Source organism: Terrapene carolina, unplaced genomic scaffold (assembly GCF_002925995.2).
Source record: "Terrapene carolina triunguis isolate 2854851 unplaced genomic scaffold, T_m_triunguis-2.0 Scaffold69, whole genome shotgun sequence".
NCBI classification, from domain to species: domain Eukaryota; kingdom Metazoa; phylum Chordata; order Testudines; family Emydidae; genus Terrapene; species Terrapene triunguis.
The window spans coordinates 72,372-85,419 of NW_020664420.1; the positions used below are offsets into that span (position 1 = coordinate 72,372).

The 13,048-nt window shown below is 40.7% G+C and overlaps 1 protein-coding gene across 1 annotated transcript in view; it reads left to right on the forward strand.

Moving 5' to 3' along the window:
- Nucleotides 1-1,131: 1,131 nt before the first annotated feature.
- KIAA1328 (KIAA1328 ortholog) overlaps nucleotides 1,132-13,048 on the forward strand; it is a gene marked incomplete at its 5' end in the record, with an annotated part of 149,770 nt that continues 137,853 nt past the window's right edge. The window contains one exon of the mRNA XM_026649214.2: nucleotides 1,132-1,251. Coding sequence (XP_026504999.2) covers nucleotides 1,132-1,251 — 120 coding nt within the window. The remainder of the gene's footprint in view (nucleotides 1,252-13,048) is intronic.

A 13,048-nucleotide genomic window follows, 5' to 3' on the forward strand; every position in this document is an offset into this window, starting at 1 on the left:
GTTTTAGAAGCTCTCCTTATTACTTTAGCATTAGATCTTAATCACCTCCCTTCTGCTCCCTCCCCAAAAAGCTTTGCTCATCCCATTTTTAGCTCTTTTAAAAACATTTTTTTTTAAAAGGATCGTAACGGGGAATAACAAAGCGGTGAGTTATTTATGCAGCCATGATTGGCAAAAATGATTGCAACACGAATTTGCCCAGAAGCGATGATTAGATCATAAAAATGTTAAGGAAATCTGTAACTCAACACCATTTTATATATTTGAAGAAGTTTTTGTTCCTTACCTTAATTGTGATGACTTGTTATTAAAGTATTTATTCAGAGTAATCTCTTTGGACATTGAGCCCTTATCCCATCCGCATGCATAATTGAAATCGGGGAGGGGTGGAATGAGGGGGAAGCATAAATGGTTTACCATGCTAAATGAGCAAGGGAGGGAATTACACAATGACAGGTGAAGAGCAGATTTATCTCCTTTTGGAATTTCAGTGCTGCAAGCAAGGCAGGACACTATCGCTAATATCCTTGCAAATACCACAGTTTGCTGCTTCTGCAGATAACAATCCAAAAATCATTGCTGGTCTCTGAAAGGCCTGTAGTCCTGCAACTGTGGCTGTGTTTATGATCCATCAGTAGTTCAAACTGAGTATGTGGGCATCAAATCCATAGCTGTACTTAAAAAGTGGAATATTTACCGAGTTGGCGATTAATAATTAAAGCATTGGCACTATCCTCCTTAGCTGAATACAAATAGGACCACATATGTAAAGAGGGCTGTAACTGCGCTAACTGAAATGTCATAACCTACCTCCTGTACTCCTCCCCTTCAAGTGTTTGTAAATTTGGTGAAGGTTCGTCTCTGTCTTATGGGTGGGGGATAAGATTGCACTTGTTCTTGGTCTTTTCATTTCCCTTCAGGCACATCCATAGTAACCATCCATCTCCACCCTCCCGCCCCCACACACACGCCATGCACACATGGTGTGTCTTTCTCTGAACTGTGCATTTTATGGCTTCAGTTACCACAGGACCAAAACAGATTTACACAGAATAAATTTGGTATTTGTTAGATTTTAACTTTTCAATACGGAATATTTTTTTCCCTTAACTTGCTGTCTTACCTCTGCAGCAGCAATACAGAGAATGCCAGGAACTCCTGAGCCTATATCAGAAGTATCTATCTGAACAGCAAGAAAAACTGACTGTCTCTCTCTCAGAGCTTGGTGCTGCCAAGCTGAAGGAGCAGCAGGTAAGCTCTCTCCCCTCACCATTTCTTTAATTACTATATTGCCGATCCCACTGAAACACCCTTTCACTTGCTGTCAGAGCTGTACTGTAATGTGTTGTCTTATGGTATATAAATGTTCTTGCACTATTCTGTGATTGGCATTTCCATGGCCCTTTTCCCTAATACATGGACTGGAGGTAAGAAATTATTACTTAAAGCAACCCTTGGATCAGTAAATCAGGTCAAGTTCATTGATTCAACTGTACTGCGGTGGGAGCTGTGAGGAATCCCTTTCTTTGCAGTCTAAGGGAAAAGGTAAGGGGTGCTTCCTTGAGCCCTTTTGGACAACGTGTGCTTCATAGAGAATTTGCTATCGTTTTAGAAATAGCCTTTTAAATTTCCAGCATAATTTTCAGTGAGTGAAAAAGAGATGGAAGCAGGTGAGCTTGGCTGATAAGAACTTTTCCTGTCTATCAGGGAGTCCATCTCTTTTTGAACCTTCATAAAACAACTACTAATTGCACATAAAGTTAAAAGAGAAAATATTGGTTGAGATGCTGTATGTCCTACCTAAGTGGTTAAGTGGTCTAAGGTTCCCGTATGCTGAAACCGGAAAGTAGCTAAAGACCTTGCTATTAGTGATTTGCTGATAGCTAGTTACTTGATTTATGTACCTGCTGATAGCTGATCCTTTTGCCAGGATGAAGATAATGGCTCTGACCAATGTTATTCTTATCTACTCCTCTTCTTCAAAAAAAAATTGCCTCTGCAGATCTCCACTCTTGGTGTCTCACATGAGCCTATAGCTTCTAATAGTGGTATAGCTTTTAGGTCTTGAGCCTTGAAGCATCTGCTAGGGGCTTCTATTATCATATGTGCTGGCAATGATCTCAGCACTGTAGAAAACCCAGAAGATGGCACACTGTGCTTCGTGGAGCTTACATTCTAACAAAACTACACAGACTCAGCTAGCTATTGATAAAGTCTATCTTGGTGAGTGGTGTTTGGCTTTTCTTTTTAATAAGTGTGTAAGAGCACTTAACTTTGTATTTAGAAAGAGGAACTGACTTTCCCCTTCAGTTTCCTGTTGTATACAATGTCCTGCTGGTGAGGTTTGGGTTTTATAAATATTGATAGACATTTTTGTGTTCTGCCACATTTAAAATCTTGTGTGTCTTTGTTTGGTGTGGCGTTCTTAAGATTAGCAAATCTTGCCTGAGAACTTCTGGTCCTGCTATTCTCTCTCATACCTGCACTTCACTGGGGAATTTGAAAAAGCCAAGTTGAAGCTCTCTCAGTAGTTCAACACAGACCAGCCTGGCAGTGCCAGCTGTGTTTGGGGTGAGGCGAGTTATGTTTGAGATTTTTTTACCTTGAACCAGTTGAGAGACAGACAGATACCTTTAGCTCTTGCTCCTGGGTAATACCTGGTATCAGGTCATCCACCATAGCTTCTATGCCAAAATGTAAAGACAGACACAAATAAAAAAGCATCACCTCAAGACTTGGTGCATCAGCACATAGTGCAGCATCTAGTGCTCATTTTGATGAATAGTTTGGTGCCAAGGACCATCATGGAGCCATGACTGGGACTGACTCCAACTCCAGTGTCTGAAGTGTGGTGCATTGAGACCTTCCAACTTGCTTGTCCCATTTGCCCTCCTTTCATCCCATTTTAATGGCAGCAACTCTTTTACCTATTTAAGATGAGGCCTCTTCATTGCTGGCTGCTTTCTAAATTTAGCTCTGCTGACACTTCTCGGTCAAACTTCTGTGAACCTCAAGGTATTGAGCTCCTCTTCTGTGAACTCCTACTGGTTGCAGTCTAGCCATGCTTCTCTCTCCTTTTCTCTCTGCAACTATGTCTACTCTACACAGTTAACACAGGTGGTTGGTACCTAGGTCTGAGCACCTGGGGTAGCCTGGTCTGGGTGTGACCATCCCCACTGCAAAGCCATAGCCACATTACGGTGCCCTCATTATTTCTGAACTCACCTGTATGTGGGGGGTGTCAAGGCTGATTCCCCACTCTGGCACTTTGAGTGCAGAAGTTGGGGGCCCGCAAGGATTCTAAAAATTAATACTGGCCACTCCAGGCTGGTATTAAACTCCCAAGGTCACAGCTTCTCTCTGATCTTGGATGGGTAGATGCTGCCAGCACCCAAGTGCAAACCCTCTCCCCTTTTGAGAACTCAGGAGAGAGCACTTGGGAATTCCTTCCTGTGGGGTACCCTCAAGCCCTTTCACCCCCCCTCTGGGGAAGAGCTGAGAAAGAAAACAAAGGAAATCAGCCATTGCCACTAGCTAATTAAACAACATTGCACAAACCTCCTAGGACACCAACAATTCAATCCTGTTCTTAAAAAAGGTAAATTTTATTAAAAACAAAAAGAAAGAAAATACATCTGGAACATAGGCTTTTGCTAGATTTTAAAAACCCACTTATACAAATTAAATATCAAGAATAACCTTCTTGAGGTCCAGCTTAAAGGTTACAAGCAAAACAAAAGCATTTGGGGTTAGCACAGAGTCCAAAAGCCATAAGAAATAAACAAAATAAACCTAATTGCATCTTCCTACACATTTTCTGATCTACTTACATATCTGGATTTCCAAATAAGCAATTTCTCGGTATGATTCTGATGATTTTTATACCTGGCCTTCAGCTTCTCATAGCATAACTGCTGCCCTGTTCCCCTCTTCCCCGGAGAACAACAATAACAACAGACAAATGGAAGTTTTTCCCAATTTAAAAAGTTCTAGCCCTCCCATTGGCTCTTTTGATCAAGTGCCCATTCACTTCCCTTTACCTACGCATGCAGTCAGACTTTTTAACCCTTTACAGGTAAAGCAAGTAGAGAACAGCTACCAAGAGGGATTCTGTAGCTAACTGGCTGGCTGGGTGTCCACAAAAGGGAGCCACCCCCCCCCCATTTATCACGGGGGGCATATATAATGGGTCTTTGGGCTGAGACACGCTTTATAGATGCCGCCAACACGTCTTCCAGAGCAAGTGATAACATGGACACGTCTGGAAAGAGAAAAAGAGGGTGACCTAGAGAAACATTACGCAGAACAATAGAGAAGCCAAACCCATCAGCATGACACTCAGCAGCCTGAACAGATCAGCACACGATTGAAATAAATGGCAGAAACTGGTGGATGCACCTGAGGGTCCAGGAGATTAAAGAAAGAAGACTGGAGGACTCGAGTGATTTAGCCTGTGTCCTTATTGCAAAGTGTGTGGGTTCCAGGGCAAGTTTAAGCCTTGTTTCCTAACCTACACCACCAGCCAGATAAACTAGCCTGTATATTTAAAGCACCTTTAAACCTGGGCTAGAGGTTTTTTATGTAGTCAGAAGGGGGGTTAAGGCTAAAACCCAGGTAAGAGCCTGGGTTAACTGCAGTGTAGACATAGCCTAAGTGTTAAAGTTTGGGAGACCATTTAGCTATGTGGACTAAGAAGGCATTGAATAGCATCTCTACGTAATTTAACTATTTGAAGGTCATCTGATTGGTCATGAACACTTTCCTTACAGTTGCCCAGAACCTGGTAGACAATTCAGCATTGTGATTTACCTACCCTAATCCTCACAGAGGAGCAAGTTATACTGAGAGAACACCAGAAACAGGGGGTGACCTGTCATGTTAGTCCGTGTTCAGGGGTTGGCAAAGAGAGTCAATGTGCTTTTTCTGACTAGAGCTGCATATTCTAAGTGTCAGGGTAGCAGGGCAAAGTTCTCTGTAGTGAATGCAGTAATTCCCCAGCTGTGTCCTATAGAGTGAAGTTGGAATTGATAATCAGAGCCAGTTGCCACATGGAGGAAGAAGGAAATGACAGGTAAAGAGCCCTCCTTTGGTCTGATTTAAAATTACTTTTTACTTCTCTTAAACTCTAGGCCACAGAAAGCCAGTCTTCTCGGTGACATTTGTGTTGGGGGAGGGGGTTCTGGAACAGCCTTCCAATAGGAGTAGTGGGGGCAAAGAACTGAATCAGTTTAAGATGGAGCTTGATAAATTTATGAACAGGATTATATAATGGAGTTACTTGTGGACTAGAATTAATCCAGGAGGGTCTTTCCTGTCCTTTGTTCTTATATTGTTTAGGCTGAAGAAAACCTTATAGAATCATAGAATTGTAGGACTGGAAGGAACCTGGAGAGCTCTTCTAGTCCAATCTCATGCACTCCAAGCAGGACTAAGTATTAAACCATTCCTGACAGGTGTTTGTCTAATCTGCTTTTAAAAATCGCCAATGACGGAGATTCCATAACCTCCCTGGGCAATTTATTCCAGTGCTTAACCACCCTGAGAGTTACGAAGTTTTTCCTAATGTCCAACCTAAATCACCTTTGCTGCAATTTAAGCCCATTGCTTCTCAGAGGTTAACAAGAACAATTTTTCTCCATCTTCCTTGTAACAACCTTTTATGTACTTGAAAACTGTAATTATGTCCCCCTCTGTCTTCTCTTCTCTAGACTAAACAAACCCAATTTTTTTCTATCTTCCCTCATAGGTCATGTTTTCTAGATGTTTAATCACTTTTGTTGTTCTTCTCTGGACTCTCTCCAATTTGTTCACATTTTCCCCAAAATGTGGCACCCAGAACTAAACACAGTACTCCAGTTGAGGCCTAATCAGCATGGAGTAGAGCAGAAGAATTACTTCTTGTGTCTTGCTTACAACACTCCTGCTAATACATCCCAGAATGATGTTTGCTTTTTTTGCAACAGTGTTACACTGTTGACTCATATTTAGCTTGTGATCCAAACTCCTTCCTAGGCAGTCATTTCCCATTTTGTATGTGTGCAACTGAGTGTTCCTTCCTGAATGGAGTACTTTGCATTTGTCCTTGTTGAATTTCCTCCTATTTACTTCAGACCATTTCTCCAGTTTGTCCAGACCATTTTTAAATTTTAATCTTTCCTGAGTTCTCTTTAAATCGCCAACCGTGGGGAACTTTTTTCTGTTTTGTTTATTTTGATTGAGCTCGGGAAAGCCTGGATACATCAAACAAGACTGTAAGAGCTTCAGTTATTGGCTTGCTACCCAACCATAACCCTCCTGGCTTGTTACACAGAGGTAGATAACATTTCCTTCTTTTTGTAACTGCTGTAGTTTGACCTGCCAAAGTACCAATCCCACAAGTGTAAATAATCAGAGGTGACACTCAAAGAACAGTTACATACAGGTAACCTTTTCTCTTCTCTGCCCTGCAGAACCACATGGGAGGACACCCAATTACACTTTGTAAAGAATGCCTCTTAATGTGGTCTAGTTAGAACTCTCTTGTCTCTGTTCTTCTCTTCCTCCCATTTTTAATCTAACTTTTTTTTTATTTGACTTGTGATCTCATGCCACACCCATCATTATGGCATCTTCTGCTGTTTACCTTTCTACTCTTCCTTCCTTATTTTTATGTGGATTAATACTGATAAGGCTGCCCATTCTCTGCAGACTTGGACTGTCATTGGAAGGTCACCTTTCAGTATCCAAAAGCGGGTTTCAGTATTAGGAATGTGGAGTAGCAAAAGAGAATGAGGCACGCTGAAGTGTTACCAAATTTTCTCACACTGTCAAGAAAAGAAATGGATAGTTGTGTAGCAACCAAATGACTGCAGGAGTTACAATACTATTGCATCTGTGACTGAAATGCAGCTCTGATTCTTATCCACGTTGAACTAATGCTACTACTTTGGGTTACGTTTAGTTTGCCTGCATCTTGTCATCCTTTCGTGACCTCGGAATTGCTGTTCTTCGTAATCTCGGCTTAGTAGTAGGGTCCTTTAAACAGAAGCCAACCCTCAAAATGTAATATCCTGGTAGTGGTAGACTGAAATGGTTGGGAAAATGGTGGTGAAATGATTTAAGACAGAACTTTTGTGGAGTCAATAATCAGTAACTGGAACATGAAGCATATTTTTTTGTGAGATAAAGTTAATTCCATTTGAAAAGATACTTAAGGTGACATGAATTGAATTATTCAAACTGGCCTTCTTAGCATTAACTCTAGGTTAATATCTCATGATGCCTCTGGTTTCATTAGAGGAGTTTTAAGTACATAACTTTTTTATAATAAATTCAATACCTAGAAGCTGAATTAAAATTGGTTTACTTTCCACCACCCCATAAAAAGAAGCATTAATTGTAAAGTGACTATTAAAGTGCTCAGTAAAGAAGAGTCAGACAGATGCAAAGAGATAGCTTTTGTGTAAAGGAAGTGAAGAGCTCTACTGAACAATAGGTTTCTGCCCTGATATTAATAGAAAATGCCATCCATATTAAAACATAGTTAAATCTCTATCAAAAACTATTTTGGACATCTTTCTGCTGCTCCCAACTGTTCATCCTTTGCCATTTCAAGACGCTTTACACGGAGATGTAAAGAAAATTGCCGTTGTTCTAGGTAATCAGGTCTGACCTAATTATACCCTGCTTCACTGCCATCTCAAACAGTGGAAAGAATCCAATTTACGTTGGCAAGTATGTGGCTGATGAAATTGTGGAAATGTTCCACAGCTTTGAGTAGGACTTGACTCTCAAGAGCTGGACTGAAGGCTGAACTTTTACTGGAATGGAATTCTTGATCTTCTGTTGAAGGGAGGATAATATCTTTAGCCATGGCTCTGCCTGTTTCATATTAATCGTTTTATTTTCAAGTACAGCTGGCTGCTTTTATTTCTTATTTGTATAAGATTATCAAGACATCTGTTGATTCCCTTGGCTCAAGAAGATTCTTGTTCACCAGATTCTCTGTTTTCAGCTTGGGTTCTGCCCTAGCTAAGCAGCAGCAAGGAAAACCTAGCAGAGAGTGAATTCCAAATCCCAACAAATTCCAAAGGGGCATCTACTCCTCCTTGTGTGTTATGTATTAGTTTATCTGTTGTTTAGTACTCAGAGTTCCCAGTTAAGAGCAAGGTGCTATTTAACAAAGTGCTGTACAAACACATATGAAGACATAGTCTCTGGCCTGGGAAGTATATGATCTAGCAAGATTAGCATTCCTTTGTGGAGACTAGATTTTTTAAAAAAAATAAATAAATCACTGGTTCATCTTAAATGTTACTGACACGATATTCCTTGTAGTTTTAAAATAAAAACTGAAGAACTCCCTTCCCAGAAAAAACAATGAGGAATCCTTGGGCACCTTAAAGACTAACACATTTATTTGGGCTAAAACCCACTTCACTTCACAAAGCCCACGAAAGCTTATGCCCAAATAAATGTGTTAGTCTCTAAGGGTATGTCTTCACTACCCGCCGGATCGGCGGGTAGTAATCGATCGGGGATCGATTTATCACGTCTCGTCTAGACGCGATAAATCGATCCCCGAACGAGCTTCCCGTCAACTCCGGAACTCCACCTGAGCGAGAGGCGGTAGCGGAGTCGACGGGGGAGCCGCGGCCGTCGATCCCGCGCTGCGAGGACCTGAGGTAAATCGATCTAAGATACTTCGACTTCAGCTACGCTATCCCCCCCCAGTGTAGACCAGCCCTAAGGTGCCACAAGGACTCCTCGTTGTTTTTGCTGATACAGACTTAACATGGCTACTACTCTGAAACCTTCCCAGAAAAGACCAAAGATCCTGCTTTCTTTTCATCTCTATGGCCAAAGCTCTTGTCCACATCTGTCATCCTCTGCCTTAACAAAGGTAACCTTTCAAAGTTCTGTCATCTGGGTTATTTCCTTGAAAAAGCTGTGTGTGTGTGTGTGTGTGTGTGTGTGTGTGTGTGTGTGGAGGGGGGTCAGTCTGCACAAACCAAGCTCTCTTTTTCCCCTTTTCACAGGTCACCTTTAAAAGCATTGTTTAGCTTGATTAAAGAAAAAAAAATATGCAAAGGGTTTTGAATGCTGGGAGGCAAACCTGCATGATAGAATTTATTTTGTTGTTTACCCAGCTGTACTGGAACAATGGATGAGCCCATCTGAAAGATAAACATGGATCGGGACAATAAATTAAGAACTACTATAATCAGAAGTGGACCCAAAGGTATCCGATAATTTGGGAAGGGAAGTAGCCAGGAAGAGACAAGGGCTTAACTTAAGTCAATATTAGTTAGGAGTAGTGATGAGTTTGGTGGCATTTAGGTAACTTGGATTTTTCTTTAACTTAAATTTAGGGCTAGCCTGAAGGTGCTTTTAGTAGCATCTATATATGAGATGTATATTATCTAACAATCCTTTTTTATGACTTTTTCCTCTCCGTTCCACACATTGCCAATAAATACTGCTTTATTTAAAGTGAATTGAGCTTTGACTGTTATAGCTGGGGAAATTACTGACTAGTTTTCTCAAAGGGAACGGAACTGTAGGCTGAAAGGAAGCAGATAAAGGTGAACGTGACATCCTCTGAATCAATGAAGGGTATGGAGAAGGTTGCAGCCTACTTCTTGAGCAGAGCCACAGAAGGGCCAGAGGGTGACACAAATCCAGGAGGACCAAACTGTCATATCCTTGGGGGTAGCAGTTTTAGGAAGAAATCACTGGAGACACAGAGAACTGTAAACCTTACAACCAGCCATTTATTGGCACCCACTGAACTAAACAAAACCTAGACAAAACTGGCTGGGCTATCCCCTAATAATCTAACTCAGTTGCAATAGCAACAACAAGATTCTATTACCACGACAACCAAATACACAAACAAACTAAAATGCAAAGATCGATCAGAAGAAGGTGTGACAGGAAACGCTAAGCTCTTCAAACTCATCCCTACTAGCTCAGTTAAGGCATTGGGCTCAATTTGGATTTGCCACAGTCTTTCTTGTGTGACCCTGGGCAAGTCCCTTACTGACCCTGTGCTTCATTTCCCCATCTGTAAAATAGGATTAAAATATCCTTTCTCCCATCCCTTGTCTGTCTTCTCTATTGAGACTGTAAGTTTTTTGGGGGGCAGAGGCGAACTTTTACTATGTATTTGCGCAATGACTAGCAAAATGGACATTGAAGCTAGAAAAAAACCAGACTAGAAATAGGGCATACATTTACAACAATGAGAGTAATTAACCATTGTAACAATTTACCATGGGTCATGGTGGATTCTCCATCACTGACCATTGTAAAATCAAGTTTGGATGTTTTTCTAAAAGATCCGTTCTAGGACTTATTTTGGAGAAGTTCTACAGCCTGTATTCTACAGGAGGTCAGACTAGATGATCACCATGGTCCCTTCTAGCCTTAGTATCTATGGAATGGGACCCTGATCTCAGTGGGGGTCTCTTGGGACTACCAGTATGCCAGTAAAAAAACAACTACTACTCTTCAAGTGTTTGCCTACATCTGTTCCACTTCTGGTGTGCGTATGCCAGAAATCAGAACACTTTAGCCAGCAATGTCTGTTGGCTGCATGTGCACCCTTTGTGGCCTTGAGCCTCTGTACCAACAGTTTTAAGCTGGGCGGAGCAACCAACCGACCCTCAATTCTTCCCAGAGCCTCATTTGTCTAAGGCTGAAGCAGCATTACCCACATTAGATGTCCTCAGGGTTCTATCTTCTTATAAAAATAGAACAAAACTATTTAGGTTATTTATTTCTATTGCTGAAAGATCTAGGGGTCAAGCAATTTCAACCCAGAGAATTTTCAAGTGGGTGTCAGTTGCATTAAGTTAGTGTATGAGAGAGCTAATTTAGAACTCCCGGGGCAGATTAGATCACATTATACCAGGGCACAGACAGCTTCTGTGGCCTCAGGGATATTTCTCTAACTGTCATAAGTAATGCTGCTACATGGGGTAGTGTACATGCTTTTAGTAGGCAATACTGTATTCTAGAGGCATCTCGCTTGGATGCTCTTTTCTGCAGGACTTTGTTGCAATTCGTGTTGATTAGACTCACAGTACCCTCCTCCGATATTTGTACGGTGCTTGAGTCACCAGAAATGGACTACATGTAGACTAACTCTTGAGATGTGTTGTCTACGTGTCACCCTCCTTTCCCCACTACTGTAGAGTCTATTAATATGGCATTGATGGTTGTGAAGGAATGGAGGGTCAGTTGGTTGCTCTGCCCAGCTCCGGGGCATGAAGGACACAAGGTGCAGCCAATAGACGCTGCTGGCTCAAGTGTTCCAATCTCGGGCATATGGGGCCCATGCACATCAGAAGTGGGACACATGTAGACAACACATCGCAAAGATCTCTAGCTACTAACGGGTAGGTAACTTTCTTTTTTTTTTTAGGATCTCTAGACTTCAACACTTCTTGGTAGCAGTTGATCTACCTTTTTCAAAATGTTGACCCCGATCAACAAACCAGCCAGGTATAAATACTTACAGACTTGCAGACTGTGTAAATTCAATATTTTCAAACCAACTGAGTGAAAACACAAACGTACAGCCCAAATTCAGCATTCACACTGGAACTGACATGTATGTAAAACAGATTCGAGTTTACAGTACTTTGATTGAGAGACAAAATATTTAAATTTCCTAAACCTTAACAGAAAAACGGTGTGCCAGTTTACTGAATTCTTTTGCAGACTCCTCAAACGTTGCAGATACTGCTGCAGAAGGATGAAATCCACTGATTCTCTGTATGCCTATTGCCTATTCTCAGAGGCTTTAAAAAAAACAAAACGTAGGCTATATCTAGAAGAAGTTCCATGTTAGTGTTCCTCTTGAAAGAGTAAACCCAGACACCCAAGTACAAATCTTTAAATATTTATTACATTTCTTACACAAGGAATATCATTAATAGGACTTGAATTTATGGTTAATAGTTTTCAACATTCATGCAGACACAGTGGTCTAGTGGATTGCATAAATTCAGTGGAACCAGGAGAACTCTGATCTAATTCTGGTTCTTTCAGTGTCTTGCTGTCAAGTTATTTAACCTCTCCGTGCCTCAGTTTTCCCATCTATAAAATGGAGATGATGTTGCCCTTTTGTAAAGCACTTTAAGCTCAGTGGATGCAAAAGTGCTATGTAAGTGCAAAGATTATATTAATCATGATTAATCTCACTGTTAAACAATAGAATACCAATTGAAATTTATTAAATATTTTTGGATGTTTTTCTACAGGTTCCAATATATTGATTTCTATTCTCTCACAGAATAAAAAGTGCACAGTGCTCACTTTATATTATTATTTTTATTACAAATATTTGCACTGTAAAAATAAACGAGAGAGTATTTTTCAATTCACATCATACAAGTACTGTAGTGCAATCTCTTTATCGTGAAAGTGTAATTTACAAAATGTAGATTTTTTTTTGTTACATAACTGCATTCAAAAACAAAACAATGTAACACTTTAGAGCCTACAAGTCCACTCAGTCCTACTTCTTGTTCAGTCAATTGTTAAGACAAACAAGTTTGTTTACATTTATGAGAAATACTGCTGACTGCTTTTTATTTACAGTGTCACCTGAAAGTGAGAACATGTGTTCGCATGGCACTTTTGTAGCCGGCGTTGCAAGATATTTATCTGCCAGATATGCTAAACATTCATATGCCTCTTCATGCTTCAGCCGCCATTCCAGAGGACATGTTTCTATGCTGATAATGCTTGTTAAAAAAATAATGCGTTAATTAAATTTGTAACTGAAGTCCTTGGGGGAAAATTGTATGTCTCCTGTTCTGTTTTACCCACATTCTGCCATATATTTAATGTTTTAGCAGTTTCAGGTGATGACCCAGCACATGTTCATTTTAAGAACTCTTTCACAGCAGATTTGACAAAATGCAAAGAAGGTACCAATGTGAGATTTCTAAGAATAGATACAGCACTCAACCCAAGGTTTAAGAATCTGAAATGCCTTCCAAAATCTGAGAGGGATGAGGTGTGGTGCATGCTTTCAGGTGACTTAAAAGAGCAACAC